This window comes from Prionailurus bengalensis, chromosome A1 (assembly GCF_016509475.1).
Source record: "Prionailurus bengalensis isolate Pbe53 chromosome A1, Fcat_Pben_1.1_paternal_pri, whole genome shotgun sequence".
In the NCBI taxonomy this organism is placed as follows: domain Eukaryota; kingdom Metazoa; phylum Chordata; class Mammalia; order Carnivora; family Felidae; genus Prionailurus; species Prionailurus bengalensis.
The window spans coordinates 11,143,852-11,161,729 of record NC_057343.1 but is presented as its reverse complement, the minus strand read 5'-3'; the positions used below and the strand labels follow the sequence as shown (position 1 = coordinate 11,161,729).

At 44.0% G+C, this 17,878-nt stretch overlaps 1 protein-coding gene across 6 annotated transcripts in view; it reads right to left on the bottom strand.

Moving 5' to 3' along the window:
* The window catches only part of FRY (FRY microtubule binding protein), a 445,796-nt gene that overhangs the window by 327,352 nt on the left and 100,566 nt on the right, over window positions 1-17,878 (bottom strand). For 5 of the 6 annotated variants that reach the window (XM_043576388.1, XM_043576406.1, XM_043576425.1 and 2 more), the window contains exon 1: window positions 15,760-16,075. In XM_043576388.1, coding sequence (XP_043432323.1) covers window positions 15,760-16,060 — 301 coding nt within the window. In that variant the 5' untranslated portion in view covers window positions 16,061-16,075. Of the gene's footprint in view, window positions 1-15,759; window positions 16,076-17,878 lie in introns of those variants that run through there. The other variant, XM_043576463.1, reaches the window with a different exon arrangement.

Here is a 17,878-nt window from a genome sequence, read left to right as displayed (position 1 = left end):
CTCTTAAAAAAAAATTTAAAAAAAGGAGGCTGCCCGTGAAGGAAAAATGTTATTTACCTCGGATAATGCTCAAAGGATATTGTATTATACTTATCACTTAATTAAATCCATGAAGGATTTAAAGTAGCTAGTAATATAAGCAAAGAGATCTTGTGGAACTGGGATATATTAAAGTAAAAGGAAAATAACAGGAATCCAGGTGATAAGAGATTTGGAGACAGGAGAGAGTAGAGGAAACCACTTTCACCAGGGAATGAATGCAAAGAAAGACTACTGCCTCTTAGGAAATAATTTAGCTCTGTGCTTGTTACTGATGGCTGAGACAAACCAGGCAGTTAAGACAGGCAAAGCATTCACTCGTTCATTCATTCGCAGGTTACAGTTTCTACCTTCAAAAGGCTTGGAGCCTGGGCAGAGAGGGTGGTGATAACAACGGACACGTACAGAATTAAATACTATCATAGCACCATGTGCAAAGTCCCAGGGAACAAAAGGTGGGACTCAACTAAATTATCTGGGAGTGGGACTGTAAGGGACAGTTTGAATGATAAAGTGACCTGAGAGCTCAGCCTTGAAATAGAACATGACAGGGAAAAGCACGGCGGGCAGATGGAGGAAGGCTGTGTGGAGACCCCAGACCTGTGCCAGTGAAAGGCCAGCAGGGCCAGAGAGCAGCCAGTGGTCGGTGGGCCTACAGCAGCATGTGGAAGGGGCCGGGGCAGGGATGAAGGCTTTCATCTGAGCAGGAGCCAAGCTAGGAGGGCCGCTGGGCCCTCAACACGTCCTCGAGAGTACAGGCTTGATTCTGAACGCAAAGGGCCCATGAGAGATGCCCTATCAAAAATAAAATGCAGAATTCATTGTTTTGTAGAAATCTACCAGTGGATGAGAGAACTACTTCAGAGATGCAGTTCCAGATTCCAGAGGGGTCCTCAAAGAGTAGAGATTCTTGGCAGTGGCTACTGTCTTTATCTTACTTTACAGGGAATATTCACAGAAACACAGGGTGGTTAAATCCCTTACCTAGATTCACACACTGCTTGTGGAAGAGGGGAGAGTATGCATAGCCCTGGGTGGGACATAAGCATTTTGCTGAACACCTACTATGGGCTGAAATCATTGGGTAAAATGTTTCGGGGCAACGACAACAACAACAACAGAAAAAAAAATACACAATTTAGCTCTTCTATTCAAAGAGCTAAGAACAAAGGTAAAAAGATGACAGAAGCATAAAAAAAGATAGTAAACTTATTAGAAAGAATAATATAGATATATGTATTTCTTAACACAATAGGGTTGATATCTTTCTGAGGAGTGTGCACATTTTTGTAAAACAGACTACTTAAAATGCCTCATATAATTTATTAATTCATAGCATGGATAATTTAAATACTTTATAATGACCCTCTGATCGGTTTCTGATTCTTGTATTTAAGTGATCTTTTGAAAGAGACAGCTATATTGTAAATGGAGTTGAAACAAAGCTACCCTTCTTCACTAATGCCACCTAAATCACAAACTACTCTGGGTGTTAAAATTATAGAATGTGGAACTGTCCTAACCCCAAATGGTCCTCCTTCCTGATCCTTTAAGACTGACTGTCTTCTGTCAAACACCATTGGAAGATGGATGGTAAGCAAAGTCCTCTGGGCTGTCCGAGAGCAAGCTTTGTCCTCTATGTGACTTAGCTACATGGGTCACTGAGCCTGTTCAAGTGAACACAAACATTTCAGACAAGAGAAATCCTCTTAAGACAGGAAACACGAGTCTTATCCCCTGCTAATGAGTCTACCCGAGTTTGACAGAGCTTCTAATGAGAGTGATCTCTGGCTTTACCATAGGGTGGGCTGAGCAATCAAACAATGGGGAGATGTTTAACTCCAGTCATAGTGGGGGTCTCTGCAGGCGTTTTTTGAGAATAAGACACCCTCTCTATACGTAAAGGAGAAAAAGCCCTGCTATCTCGACTCCAACTGCCTCCAGTAGAGGAGAAATCTCATTGTGCCACAGGGTTTCCCAAAGAATGAGCTGGAGATCTATCAGAATCAAATCATGACTCAATATAAGTGTTTCTAGGCCAATCCCAAACTGTTGAACCAGCATCTGAATTTAATTTTAAACGATTTGCAGATGGTTCTCATGTACTCTTGTGCGGACCACGGGCTTAAAGGAAGTAGTCTCAGAAGGTCCTTTGATTTGGATGAGCACCTTGATTGGTTTTGGCTATGCAATAACAGGCCTGAAGAAGAGTTTAGAACCTGGAAAGTTTAGGAGCTGGAAAGATCAGAATTGCTCTATACAACAGACAGAGAAGAGGACGAAATTCCGGGGACATTGTGGAAGGGAATTTGAAAGGACGGAGGGGAGAAGAGAAGGGAGAAAGGAGCCAGCAAGAGGACTACAGGTTGAAGAATACTGTTTGAAAAACATCTCATGTGACAGGATGGCTGAAAGGGCTTTTAAAGAACAGGGGCGTCTAAAATTAAATCAAAGTCATTTGTGCTGAATGAGTAACTAAATTCCGTATACCTCAGCTTCCTCACCGTAATAAGGAAATAGTGACAAATCTCAGTCCGTGAAGGCAATGAAACTTCAATAGACCTTTCCCTTTCAAAAGGAACATATATTCCTTGACCCTCTCCCCGAAAAGGAAATATTTGTATAGGATCCAGGTTTCCTCCTGAGGAGAATCATGTTTCCTTGAACTAAAGTTACCTTAAACTTAAGTTTTTTCCTCTCTCTCACTTGATTGTGTTTGTAAAAAAAAGAGAATTTTTTAATATCTGAAAGATGTTACTTATTTAAAAATTTATTTAAAAATTTTATTAAAAAATATTTATTAAAAAATAAAACCTACTGAGATCTTGATGCTATGCATTAGACAAGACTCAACCCCCAACCCAGTTGGGTCTCACCAACTGTGACTGACATGTACTTTTTTCTTTTTAATTTTTTTTAATGTTTATTTATTTTTGAGAGAGAGAGAGAGAGAGAGAGAGACAGAGCATGAGCAGGGGAGGGGCAGAGAGAGAGGGAGACACAGAATCCGAAGCAGGCTCCAGGCTCTGAGCCATCAGCACAGAGCCCGATGCGCGGCTCAAACCCACGAGCTGTGAGATCATGACCTGAGCCGAAGTCGGACGCTCAACTGACTGAGCCACCCAGGCGCCCCAGACATGTACTTTTTAAAACTTCCAACCTGACCTGCCACCCCCACCCCACCACAGTGTACAACATGGCGGACATGTGGAGGTTGAATAAAGCAGGTTGGTGTGTGGCTTGCTTGCCTCTGGGACCCTGTGGAAAGGAAAGCTGTGAGTGTCATTTTCTCCTCTCTCTCTCTGTAAAAACTGACTGCAGAGGTTCTTAATGTAGGTTTCTGTGGTGATGTCATGAAGATTAGACTGGGAAGCAGGAGGCCCTCAGTGCAAACTGTCCGTGTAGGTCTGTCATTTCATCTGTAAAATGAGTGCATTGAATTAGATTCCAAGTCTTTTTTCAGGTCCAAAATTTGATGATTCTCTGATTCTTTACTGTGCTGACTACCAAGTGAGCTATTTTCTTGTCTAGATTCTTCAACGGCACAACCGCCAAGGTCCTTTTTAGTCTGAGCTCTGAAAAAATAGTAAATCTCCGGGACCAAAGGCACAGCTGTAGGATAACTAGGAGGGAGTTAAACTTTTGAGGAAATGCCACAGAGGTTTCAGATGCCCTATCACTGGTTAAAACGACAATGATGACAAACTGAGACAGCTCATTGATGTCCGGAGTAGGCAAGATGCAGGCTTGCTGAACTCATGTGACTTAAAGATGGGTGCACTTCTCGTTTTCCCAGTAACGAAATGAACAGTTTTGAAAGCGAGACGTTCCTCTCACCTGATCATAATTCTTAGAAGTTGTTCGGAGAAGCGTTGCCACTTTGAGATGCACTGCCTTTCAAATTAAAACTTTTATTTTAATTCCTAAAAAATGCAATAGTTTATTATGCCACACTTAAAAAGATGTTGTACGCCCCTCATTCAGCAATGAGAGCATACAGCAATGCAGTCCCTTAAGATCATAACTGTTGACTATAAGAAATTAGGGGCTTACAGACATTTTAGGGCATGGGCAGAATTCCCGTGGGCTGATTAATCTGTACTTTGTGTACAACATTTACATAGTAAGCTATTTTACAGTGTCTCATAGCCTTCAACGTCCACACTTATCTAAAGAAGCAAAACAAACACTATACCCCTCTACTCTAGCTTCTAAAAGAAGGTGGTGGGTTTTAGAGTAGATTTTTCTACACGCTCCTACCCACTGTATTTTCTTTTGCTGTTGATGTTGTTGTTGAGGTACACGCTGCACTTTCAAATGTAATGAACACAACGTGCAAGGCCAGACTTCTGTCTGAACATCAAAATTTCCTATAGTAATTTCTACCCCTGCTGCCCAAATATAAGTAAGCTAGATCCAGATATTGTGGGGTTTTGTTTTGATTTTTTTGTTGTTTTAAGTTATAATGTAGAGACTGAGCGAGGGTGCCTTTCAGGGAGGAGTGTGAAAATCCGAGAATCCAATCAACTCTTCGGGGCTTCTCTCTCTCTCTCTTCCTGCTCCACCCCCTCTCCCCTCTGGTCCACTGTCTTGTAAATCCCTCAGAGGCACTGGTCGGGTTATAATCCTTCCTTGTCCTTTAGGAGAAAGGATGAAACAGAAAACTTCCATCCACTTCCCAAACACAACACCAAAGCCAGTTTCGTACCTGTGAGTGGTCTTGCCCTGTCCGTAGCCGTGAAATCTTCAAAATAAAAACCACCTCGCACAGTCCTTGCTGTGGGAGGTGACTGTATATGGGGATGTCACATTAATTTCTTTTCACTTTTTTTCTGTTTAAGTGCTCTCTGCTGGGCATGTTAGACAACTTCCTGATGCATTTCTTTCGCATCGCCCTCACCTGCTATCATCACCCCCTCGATGCAGATTTTGTGTTTTCATTTTAGGTTGTCTATGGAGAATATCATTCTGCATCACTTCCTTTTTCTTCCTGCCCATCCACGTTTGTGTGTGTGGGAGTGTTTGCTGTAGGAATCAGAAGCCGATTTACTGCCAATAAAATGGCTTCTATCATTACAAATATTAGTCAAGCTCGGTTAAGCATACAGATTTTAGTCACCAACTCTTTGTTGACTGAGCAGCATGGGCATATCGGAAACAACAAAACCCTATTTTAGCAGAAATTAAGACAAAGTGCAGGGCCATAACTTTGGGACGTTTATCACTTTCCAAAAAACGCATTTCCTTCTATTGAAATAACTATGTAGTAGTTTGTGACATCTTTATCACAAGTAATTACATTTGGCAATATTTCTATGATTCGAAAACCAAAGAAAATAAGTACAGTACTTACATTTTATCCTGTTTTTGATTAATGCAATTTCTGTGCAGCATTAAGTCTCATGGAGAACGTTCACTGAATTTTATTCATTGGACATTTCTGTATATTTTATAATATAACTTGCATTGTTTATAAGCTTTTATTTTTAAGGGCTTAAAGGTTTCTCATTCATCCAGCTGGCTGCCTGCAACCAGCCCTGAGGCTTAGTCAGTTTAGGCTGCTGTAACAAATTACTGTAGATGGGGTAGTTTATACAACAAATATTCGTTTCTCACAGTTCTGGAGACTTGGAAGGCTAAGGTCAAGGTGCTGACTAATTTGATGTCTGGTGAGGGCCTTCTTCCTGGTTTGCGATGGCTGCTTTCTCACTGTGTCCTCACATGGCAGAGAGAGACAGAGAGATCATCTCTCTTGCGTCTCTTCTTAAAAGGACACTAAGTGCTTTCATAACGACTCCACTCTCATGGCCTCACTGCCTCCCAGAGTCTCATCTCCAAATACCATCAACTGGGGATTGTGGCTTCGACATATGAATTTGGGGGTGCAGGGCACAGACATTCAGTCCATAACACATTGTTACCATTTAAAAAAAATGATCAAGAGGTGGCAGGGAGAGTCCTAGTGTTTAACCCTGTGGTTCTGAGCAGGGGTTAGGACCTGCGGATGGGTAGTCTGGGCCTCCGCACTCTGCCCTAAATTGATAAGTTAATATTCCCTTAGTTATGCAGGAGTTCAAATATCTCAAAGGACTGGAAAACCCTTGCTGAGTTGGGCCTCAGGGAGGGACCTTCAACTTATGACTCTTTTCTACCTAGCTGGTTTTTTTTTTTTTTTATAGGGCTCAGAAAAGAGGCACAAATTACAAAAAGGAACAAAGCCCTGGCAGAGAAACCCAGAGCAGGAGGGGGAGGAGGAAGAAGAGGAGGAGGAGGAGGGTGAGAAGGAGGAGGGTGAGGAGAAGGAGGAGGAGAAGCAAGATCCCCTGGGACTTTCCTGGAGGGCGATGCTTCATCGCCAATTAGGGCTTCTGTGCCAGATGACAGTGTCACGATGGCCATTAGCTGGTGCAACACAGAGGCTTAAATATCGGTTGCCAGAGAAGCGTGAGTGCTCAAATTAATGCCCCCTGCTTTCCTAGTAAAAAATTAGATATGCCAACAAATTACTGTGTATCCGTTCCTTAACCACCATCCACTCCTTGCAGTGTTTTGCACCTAAGAGACATTCATTTAGCAAGAGAGTTTAGATTTTTGTTGAATAGATGTGGTAGTCTTTCTCGAGGGTATCTTCCGGCTACCATTGGGCACCTACTTCAATACTTACGACCAAAGAATGTTTCTTTCAGTTGTGTCTTTCTTGCCCCTAATTACTCTACAATGCCATCTAGCATTGATTATCCACTAAGATGACTTTAGTCTTTCCTAAGTGTCAGGGTCAGTGGAGGCGGCGGGGGGTGGGGGGAGAGACGTATGGTATTTGAGAGCAGAGGCAGCACCAAGGGTGAATCTGATCTAATGACCATCCTCCTTGTGCCTCCTCTGTTTTTGGGCTCTGGATGTTGGGATGCTCAGAGGTACATCTGGACGTACTTCTGATGTTTCCAGGATATTCAGAAGTACATCTGACAGTCAGCTGCTCGGCACAAAAAAGTTAACTCATGACCCACATGGGAGGGAAAGGTTTTCAAATTGTGACTGAAAAATACCCTAACTGCCTTCTGATGAGAGTTTGCACATGCACATCACCTGAAACTAACCACCTGTTTCATCTCGTTTTTGTTTTTGTTTTTTTAATTTTTAAATGTTTATTTATTTTTTTGAGAAAGAGAGAGACAGAGTGTGAGCAGGGGAGGGGCAGAGAGAGAGAGGGAGACACAGAATCCAAAGGAGGCTCCAGGCTCTGAGCCGTCAGCACAGAGCCTGATGCGGGGCTCGAACTCGTGAACCATGAGATCATGACCTGAGCCGCAGTCAGACACTTAATTGATTGAGCCACCCAGGCACCCCTCATCTCATTTTGTAACCCCCTACTCCCAAATCTGTATTTTTCTAGATTGTAAAGAAAGACCAGAGGTATCCTAATTGAAATTTGAGGGCAAACATATTTGGTAGTCCCAAAATATTTGGAGGGAAAGAATGTGGGCGGGATGGTGGTTTCCCATGTAACTGAGTACCTGGTGGGCCATTCCCATCCTAAACAGTTGTTGAAAATACATTATTTATGCAAACAGTTAAAAATGCTCAAAAACGGGGCGCCTGGGTGGCTCAGTCGGTTAAGCGTCTGACTTCGGCTCAGGTCATGATCTCTCGGCTGGTGAGTTCCAGTCCCAGGTCAGGCTCTGTACTGACCGCTTGCTCAGAGCCTGGAGCCTGCTTCGGATTCTGTGTCTCCCTCTCTCTGCCCCTTCCCTGCTCACATTCCGTCTCTCTCTCTCAAAAACAAATAAACATTAAAAAAATTTTTAAAAACACAAAAACCCTTTTAAAAAGTAATAAAACTGTTTACAAATCACCATTGAAGTATACTGAGTAAGCATCAAATTATACAGATGTAAAAATAAGTAATATTTTCATTAGTCTCGATGTGAATACGTATTTAGAGCATTATTGACAATAGGGGGGAAAAGTGTATGGAAACTCAAATCTGTAAAGTTGCACATTTGCTGTAAATCAACAAATGGAGAGGAACTGCTTTTACAGCAGAAGTGTTTAAGTGTTTCAACATACTTATACAGTAAGTCCTGAATTCAGAAACCTGTATTTTTAATTTTTTTTTCTTTTTTATGACAGGGACCAATGCCTGAAGTGGAGCTATAAATCTAATGCCTTCCGCTTATGCTGGGTACACTCGGTCCTTTGCATAAAAGTAAAACATATTTCCCCTTGCTTTTAAATCATGCATATAAATATTACAGTATCAGCATTTTTGTGCTCCTTATAGTAACTGGTTTACCACTAATAATCTTATTAAAGGTTTGTTGCCATTTTCTTTTTAGAAAACAAAGCAAAAAAGGAACAGAAACTTCATCCCCTTTAATAAACTTGTCCAATAAATAAATCTGATTATTTAAGTAAGGGCTACCTGTTTCTGCCGCACTAGTAGTGTTTAATAAGAAATGCAGGGGCGCCTGGGTGGCGCAGTCGGTTAAGCGTCCGACTTCAGCCAGGTCACCATCTCGCGGTCTGTGAGTTTGAGCCCTGCGTCGGGCTCTGGGCTGATGGCTCAGAGCCTGGAGCTTGTTTCCGATTCTGTGTCTCCCTCTCTCTCTGCCCCTCCCCCGTTCATGCTCTGTCTCTCTCTCTCCCAAAAATAAATAAACGTTGAAAAAAAAATTTTTTTTAAAGAAATGCCATAAATATTGTTAAATAGTCTAAGCCAAAATGTTAAGTGCTGACCTTCAAGAGATTTTGAAGTCTAAATACCAATATTTAAAAAGATCCATTTCCAGTGGTGAATTCATTTACAATCCTCCATAGAAGTCATTTTTTAACATCACAAGTGCAAACCAATTATCTTCCTATTCTGAGTTTTAGCTTAAAAAAAAAAATAGCATAAGGACTGAGTTTCCAAAAGCAGGGCCTTAAATAGGGCAAAATTAGGTAAAAATATTAAACATGGAAAGGCTACAAGTTTATAAAACACAGACATTGATGTTTGTAATATTAAACAATTTTCAGAGGCTTTACATGACCATACTCTCAAGTTCAGTGATTCATGGTAAGAAAATATGTGGGTAATGTATCACAAAGAAGAGTTTCTATGTCCTCCTCTTTTTATGAGAAAATTAAAATTAATGGATCTTTTACTAGTGTCGTCTTATATCAGATTTACATTAGCAAAGGTCTTGATTAAACATTTTGGAGGGACGCCTGGGTGGCTCAGTGGGTTAAGTGTCCGACTTCGGCTCGGGTCATGATCTCGCAGTTTGTGAGTTCGAGCCCCGCGTCGGGCTCTGCGCTGACAGCTCAGAGCTGGGAGCCTGCTACAGATTCTGTCTCTCTCTCTCTCTGCCCCTCCCCTGCTCTCTCTCTCTCTCTCTCAAAAACAAATAAATATTTAAAAAAAAAAACATAACAAAACAAAAAAACACTAAACACACTCTGGAGAACTTCCCAACCATGAAGTTTGTGAAGTGTTACAATCATACCCACTCTCCACCCATGAATAGGAAAAGCACTAATTATGAAAAACAAAACCTTTCCTGGCACCAAAGAGTAAGAGCACTGTGGCGATCACAGTTGTGTATCATCTTATAGCCATGCGTTACCCCGTTCGAGCTTACCACCACCCGTGAGACTGGTGTTTCCAGAGAAGGAAATAAGTTCTGAGAGACGAAGTGACTTTAATCATTTAGTGAGAGGGAGGATCAGCACTTGAACTCAGCTGTGAGGCAGGTATTTACTCTGTGAAATGCTTTGGCTAAAACAGAAGTTCAAAGTGTTACCTTTGAGGCTCCCTCTGCTTTGGCCCCTGGACATGGCCTGCTGTGGAAGCAGCCGGAGGAAGTCACAGGACCAGATGGGCAGGGGTGCGGCCCACAGAGTGGTCGTGACACGTGTATTCTCGCACATCTTCCACCCTGCTGGACTGTTTCACCACCTCTTGCACACATAGGCAAAGCCTGCGAGTGGGTGTTGTGGGGAATACCGGGGTGCGTGAAGTACGGTTCCTGTCATTACCGAGTAGAGCCACTGAGCCTACTCTCAACCTGTGACAACAGAACATGATCCCAGGACGCAGTCTTTCGTTTTAAGTTTATTCATTTATTTTGAGGGAGAAAGAGAGAGAGAGAGAGATCGCACAACAGGTAGGGGAGGGGCAGAGAGAGAGAGAGAGAGAGAGAGAGAATCCCAAGGAGGCTTCGTGCTCTCCGCATGGAGCCCGATGTGGGGCTTGAACTCACCAACCTTGAGACCACGACCTGAGCTGAAGTCAGACGCTTACCCAACGGAGCCACCCAGGCACCCCAGGACACAATCTTTTAATAGCACATCTTTAAGGAGGCCCGAAGTTCTCCCTCTCTTGAAGGCCTGCTGAAATGTCACCAGATGTGCTAGTCAGCAGGTTCTGGAAGGGTACAACTCTAGCAGAGAACACAGTGCTTGAGGAGGCATGCTTAATTACAGTGTCTTTCACTGTGCCTGTGATAAGTAGGGCACCTGAAGCAAACTGCCCATCCTCAAAGTCTCCTTCTGGCCACCCTCAAGGGAAGCCGGAGCACATCTAGGTGCCCTCGTGCAAATGACTCCCTTGAGTTCCCAGCAGAAACCTCCATACAGCAAGCAAAAGAAAAAAAAAAAAGCAGTCTGACTTTAGAAATGTTCCAAGTCCATTCGATTATAAAAATAACATGATTTTAAATAACTTTTTTTTAGACTGTGGACTTGAAAACAAACATGCCTTTGGAAAGGAGGTGAGCCAGAAATGAGAATCCGGACGGGCCAAATGCTGGTCCAGCTGCCTTCTGGGGGCTGCTCCGCGTTCCCTCCTCCTCCCGGCCCCGAGCAGTCCCCGTCGCGCTGCCCTCTGACTAAGCGACAAGGAAGCATTGTGGAACCGCCTGCTTCCTCCGAGCGGAGGAGTGCTTTGCTTTTCCCAACAGCTGACTGTCGACGTGGCGAAGGCATTTTCAGAACTGGCTGGTTATACAGACCACCCTGTCTGCCTCCGAGCGCTAAATGAACAACCTGTTCAACCGGGCACCTGAGCCCCGCTGGCTTCCAGGTACAGGACGGGCCGCTCATTTTAATCTGACACGCTTACGGGGACGGTGTCGGTGGGGACAACTTCTCTCCCCTCCCTTTCTTTCACTGAGCCGAGCCTACCACTAGCGAGCTGCCGAGCTCTTTCAGGAGGACGGGGAGGCCAGGCTGGTGCTTGCTAGAGACACACGCGCGACACTGCGCCTGGTGAGCCCCGGCGAGATGCCAGAACTTCAGCTCGAGCTTCGGTTGTTGAGGCTTCTTTCTGTTGTGTTTTGTTTTGTTTATGTATTTATTTTGAAAGAGCACGTGCACACGCAGGAGCAGGAGAGGGGGAGAGAGAGAGAGAGGGAGAGAGAAGCCCACGTGGGCTCTGCACTGCTGATGCGGGGCTCGAACTCACGAACTGTGAGATCATGACCTGAGCCACAATCGAGAGTCGGACGCTTAACCGACGAGCGAGCCACCTAGGCGCCCCTTGAGTCTTCTTTAAGGGAAGAAAACTGGTTAGTATTTAATGTGCACACATGATCTTAAAATGCATTGGTTTTCCTTTTAAAGATTCAGTGCTCTCAGTTCCTTTATTCGGGAGGCATTTACTGAGTTGTACAATACGCAAGGCACCCAGCTAGGAAAATTCTTTCCTATTCGCTTAGACCAGAAACAGACTATCTGCGATCTCCCCAAAGTCTAGGATAGTTCTTGGTAGACAGCAGAATCCTAACACAGGTTTCAATGAATGAATTACACACCGAGACAAGGGATACCTGCGTTTTTTCCCCTCCCAGGAGTTCTTAAAATGATGAAAGGCAGTAAAAAGACCTTCCCCTGTTACAGTCTCTATAGGCCAACTAGTTCTTTGCTGGAGCTAGACTCAGACTCCACAGAACGGACACGGCTGCACAGAAAATGAGTTACTGAACCACCAGATGTTGGCTGAACACTTACTATGTGCAATTCCCTCTCCTGGACAACTGGGCCATGCAAAGGCATATAAGATACAGTCCCTATTTTCAAAGAATTTCTATATAAACAAAAACTTAACAGTTGCCACAAAGTAACAAAGTGACCACTGAGCCCATTTACGACTAAGACAATGGCACACAATGCCAGGAAGCACTCTTTTTCTTACAGCTTTACGTAGTACTGAGGCCAAGGAAGTGGTAAGCATAAAGGAGAACTCAAAGAGGTCAGAGGAAGAAGAGCAGGTGGCTGAAGAAGACAGAAGATTTTAACTGGGCCTTAAAGCCCAGGTGGGGAATGAAACAAAGGGCATAACAGGGACGCAGGAGTGCGTGTGTGTGTCTGTGTGTGTGTGTGTGTGTGTGCGCGCACACACGTGTGTTGGGAGGTAAGGGAGAATCACAAGCAGAGAGTCTGGAAGAAGACAGAGGAAACAAGGTACGCCAAGAGTTAATACAGTTCAGTGCATTTTGAATCAACTGAATAAATATTTATTGAGCACATACTATGTGCCAGGCATTGAGATAGGTACTGGGGATACAATGGTGAAGAGACTGATATGAGCCATGGCTCACTGGCTAGTAGGAGATACTGACAAGTAAACAGACAATTACAATACGGTGTGATAAGTGCTGTGATAGGGAAAAGTCCAGGTGTTATGAGGAGGAGAAGGACAGAGAATATATCCAACCCAGATGTGGGGGTCAGGAAAACTTCCTAGAAGAAGGGATGTCAAGCTGACACCTAAAGCCAGGGTGGGAATTAGGTGAGACTATGCAGGTAGGGTTCCCTAGAATAGGAAACATGAGGGGCCATGGAGGTGGGAAGTTGGCTGAGTTGGTTGGAATGCCAGGGGAAGGTGTGCTGAGAGGGGCTGGGGAGGGAAGCCGTGATCAGATTATTAGGTCTCTTATACTTCACATTAAGGAGTTCGGACTTTATCCTAAGAGCAGTGGTAACCACTGGAGAATTTTAAGCAAGGGAATGAAACAAACAGACTTGCATCTTGGGTGGATGGCTCTCTGGAGCATGAGATGGCCCTTAGAGGAGACGTGGGCAACAGAAGAGAAGGGTAATATGCAGTTAGAATCTTGAAGGTCTATTCCTAACACAGTGCAAGGATGAAACAAATATTTCATGAATGAATGAATGAATGGTTGATCAACCAATCAGTCAACCGTCCAGCATGGGACTGAACACGAGACCTGACATGGATGGTATATATGTCAGAGTGAATGCACCGGGCAGCGCTGATATCTCTTCGAGTCTTGAATCTCATCCGAAAAAAGACAGCAACAGTTGACAATGGAGTGCAGTGTAATAGAGTGGAGACAGCTTCAACACTGGAGTCAAAATACCCAGGTCTGAGCCCTAGTTTTGCCAGTTATTAATTCCGAGATGCATCTTAGTTTCTCTGACTCTCAGGTCCCACATACATCATATGCGCTCATTGTGTGCAGCTACACAGCAGTATAAAATGGGAACAGTTATCACAGTCCATGTACATTTCCATTTTCAGGTGATGCTTAGGAGCTTTGGTGGGATTTGCAGTTATCCACTGCAAAAAGAAGTTAGTACAACTTGCATGAGAGTGGAGTCACGGTTTAATTAAAGAGGAATTTAGAAATCAAGTAGTCGGTATTGCCCAAACTTTGGCCAGGTAACTCTCTAGCCTGTCAACTAAAGACCCGAGTGAAACATTGGAAGGGTGAAAAGAGCCTATCTGTTGTCACTGCCCCCAAGGAGGGGAAGGGGAGCAGAAACAAATAATGCACTTGAAGGCCACAGGGTCAGTGGAGTGGACCAGAAAACACACAGCCATTGAGGGGCACAGTCTAGACTAGAGCTTAGCTCCCCTAAGCGCAGAGCCCTTTTCACAACCCCACTCTGTTGTATTAATCATGACGATTCAAGATCTTAGAAAGGATAACCTGTGTGAGGTCCAGACGAAGAGGTCTTCCCACAGTTTTGCGGCTGCAGCTGACAGCCCAGAGCGAGATGACTTTATAGAAAGGGAAGACAAATGGGAACGACAGTGGAAGGAGGCGAAGTGCCCTGGGGTCTGGCTGTTTGGAAAGAAGGAGAAGGCTTCATGAAGTATGGGGCTGTGCCAGTAGAGGAAGGCAGGAGGCATCATAACATAAATGGATCCGGGCAATGTTACACCAAAGAATAAAGGAAGGGAGGAAAAAGCAGAAGGTGAAGAAAAGGTCTGGGAGGACATCTGTGAAGAAGTCCTAGCAAACCAACGGAACACAAAGTGCTCCCTGGCACACCGCTTCTGGACAACCAGACCGGCCTTGGCTCCTTGGTGCTTTCAGACCAAAGAGGATGAGCAGAAAGTGGCTGTTTTTCTAGACACGTCGGACACGTCAGTGATCTTCCTTGTAGCATTTTTCATGTTGTCCCTTCCTTCACGTCACAGCACACTCACCCACTCACACCTCTGGCCCAGTCTAGTCTGGGCTCTGCTTTTTTCTTTCTTTCTTTCTTTCTTTCTTTCTTTCTTTCTTTTTTTTTTTTAATTTTAATGTGAGCACAGAGCCTGTCAGCACAGAGCCCGACGCGGGGCTCGAACTCACGAGCTGTGAGATCATGACTTGAGCTGAAGTTGGACACTTAACTGACTGAGCCACCCAGGCACCCCCTGGGCTCTGCTTTTTTCTGCAGCAGAGTTTGACATCAGAGCAACATCACTGAACCAAGAAGAAATGAATGAAAACCACAGCTCCCTTAAGAAATGTAATTTTCAGCTTGTGGCCTTGAGTCCTCAACTTTCTAAATCATCTCCTAGCTATTTCCGAAAGCAGGGTAATGACTCAGCGGTTAGGGAAGTCAATTCCATCTTTACAGGTAAAACTTGCTTGAATTGTTTGTTTCTTTGTGTGTTTTCTATCATCACAGAGTTAATCCTTGGCAGTTGGGTCTAATCAATCCCCCGTACAGACTCCAACAAATCAATCACAACAAAAAGGCTACTTGTAGTTTCTCCAGGAAATTCCAACGCAAACAGCACTGAAATCAAGTTGACTACATAATTCATACACTCCAGTAATCACTCTCCAGTGATGCCTCAGTTAGGGTTCACTGTCACAGGCATTTTATATGATCTACACATCTGTAATATCCAGGCATGGAAATCTGAAGCAGACATCAGAGTCTCTTTATCAAGATTGAAACCCATGAGTCTTCTGTGCTACAATCCAGTTCACCATCCACATTGTTTAATTGAGCCCTTTACTACAAATGGTTTTAGGCTCTGATGCAAGACAGGAATTTGAAGCATGCCTTCGAGTATTTAATGGTGTTAATTTCTGGTGCACACAAACATCGGCTTCACTCAACAATCCAATAATCTTGCAAAATAAAGAGAATACGCCAGAGAATGAAATGCAGCATGGAATTCTTCCAGATTGCAAGGAAAGCAGTTCCATGATCTGGCTGTTTGTGACAAGTAATACAATAGCTGCCTATTTACAGATCCTTAAAGATGTTACAAGAAACAAAGAAAGTAAAAGGAAGAAGATGGGGGTGCTTTCACATCGAAGAATTATTTTATTTTTTACAGTTAGAAATATTTATTTGGCCACTGTCAGCTCTCACATGTCCCAAGTTCATTTTAAATGTAACGCATCTGATTGTAACAAATGAAATACAGTCCCCTTTTTTTTTTTTTTCCTCCAACTGGCCAGTATAAACGTAAACGATTCCTACCTGGAAATATGGACGGTCTCTTTTTTGGGCGCCTCAGGTGAACGGGCTCCAAATTTTTCAAGTTTCTTTGAAGTCTCCCTCGAATGTCATTTCCTATCAGTAGTTCAGGTGGCAGGCTACTCCGTCTTGATGATTTATAATCATTTTGAGACGAATTCAGTTTGTTCTTCGTTCTGGAATATAAATTGCTGTCATCAACTGCCATGGTACGAGATACATTCGAGACTCTTTCACAAAAATCTGAAAAGCCCAACCCGGCAGCAGCCGCGGCCGCCTCAGCCCCAGATTCAGATGTTCTCATGCGTTACCGGCACTTGTTTGGGAAGCTTAGCAAGTTGATAGGCGTGGACTTGAACAGGTGTAGGATTACTAAGTAGCCCCTCCTCTCAACAGCTAATAGCACAGGGGAGGAGAGATCCAAAAAACCATTAGGTGCAGGAGGGCGCGGGATTTGAGCAGATGTGGGCACACGGGCGCGGGCTCCTGCAGAGGGTACTAAAAACTGGTGTGAAGGTTGCCGTGTGGAATTACCGTTGGTGCGATGCCATAAAGGAACCACCACCTGCTACTTAAGAATAAATAACCTATGCAAATTGCAAGCCTCATTTTTCTTGCCGCTTCTCAAACTCGGACGGTTTTTAAAGTTGTGGGGAAACTTTTTTTACAGTGCCTCGTACCCTTTTGTTTTGAACCGCGAACGCAGAACAAACATCCGTCTTTATGAAATTCCTTATTTGGCAGGCAGCCAACTGGAAGTTGGCTGCAAGGAGGAGATGAGAGACGGCTGGTGATGATCAGGAAGGAACCCGCTGTGGGTGTGTAGGGAGCAGCAGTGCCGGGAACCCAGCACAGCTCCCCGACCCGCCCTTCCATCCTGTCCTCTACCTGGCAGATGGCTTCTCTAAAAGTTCAGCTGTCCGGCGGCAAAGTCAGAGGTCTAGCAAACAAGCTGGGACTGTAGCAGTGACGATGGCCTCCACTCGGCAGATGAAAAGTACACGTTATCCTTGCACGTCTCTGCCTTGCTTTTAACCGGAGCGGTCAGGGGTTTGGTGATGTGAGAAAAATCAGCGTTTGCTCCGTTCTGCTTGACCCCTTACATATTTTCTATCTCATCTGGATTTGGCGTTTTGGTGTCCTTTGTTCCCTTCCCCCTTAAATGTTCTGCTCTCTTTTCTTTGGGCAGAAATCATAACTCTCTGATTTATCCTCTCCAACCATGCCCCAGGGCTGTGTCTTCTGTGCCCTCTCTTTCTCCCATCATCTCTCACCCTCTCCGCGCTCCCCCCGCACCCCCCCCCGCCTCACACACACACACACACACACACACACACACACACACACACACACGAGCCTGCACACCCTCTTCTGTCTGGCTGCAGTGGGGGGGGGGGGTCAGAAGATAAAGAAGATAAGATCTGCCTTTTCTCTTCCCAGTGCTTGGAACCTGTGGATACATAACATTACAAAAGATTCCGAGGTCCTTTAGAAATCACTATTTACTTTGGTTTCCTGGATGCCAAGTAGGTTTTACTATTGCAGAAGGTTTTACTAAATGCAGAAGTTGGGTGTCTTTACCTAGTTAAGGATACACCTCCAGGCTGTGCCCTTTCGGCAACGCGTCTTCAAACCACTACAGATTTTCTGAGGAGAAAACTAGTTTTTTTTTAACAACGATGTCCCGATCAGGGGCGCCACTATAATCCAGCAATCATATGTATAATTATAACCCAGCAGTTATATTTACATATTAGATTATCAGGTTATTTTACGAATTCTGAGAAACACCTACACCACTTCCCTCACAGGACTTAGAACTATTTTATCAGGTTGAAATGTATCATTAACTTCAAAACAATGAGTGGTTTGTACAAAACTATTTTTAAAAGCCCATGAGACTGCTTGAATCTCCCTCAGCTTAATGAAAATACATTTTTTTCTAAAGAAATAAAAGTAGTTTTTAAACGTTGAGATAATGATGTAATAGAAAAAAAAAAACTTCCAAAATCTCAAGACCAGTGTTCACCTTTCAAAGACACAGCAGGGTAGAGTCGCAGGACACACATGTTTGTATGCCGACAGGGAGAAATCCAGCAGTAGACAGGCAGAAGTTCGAGCT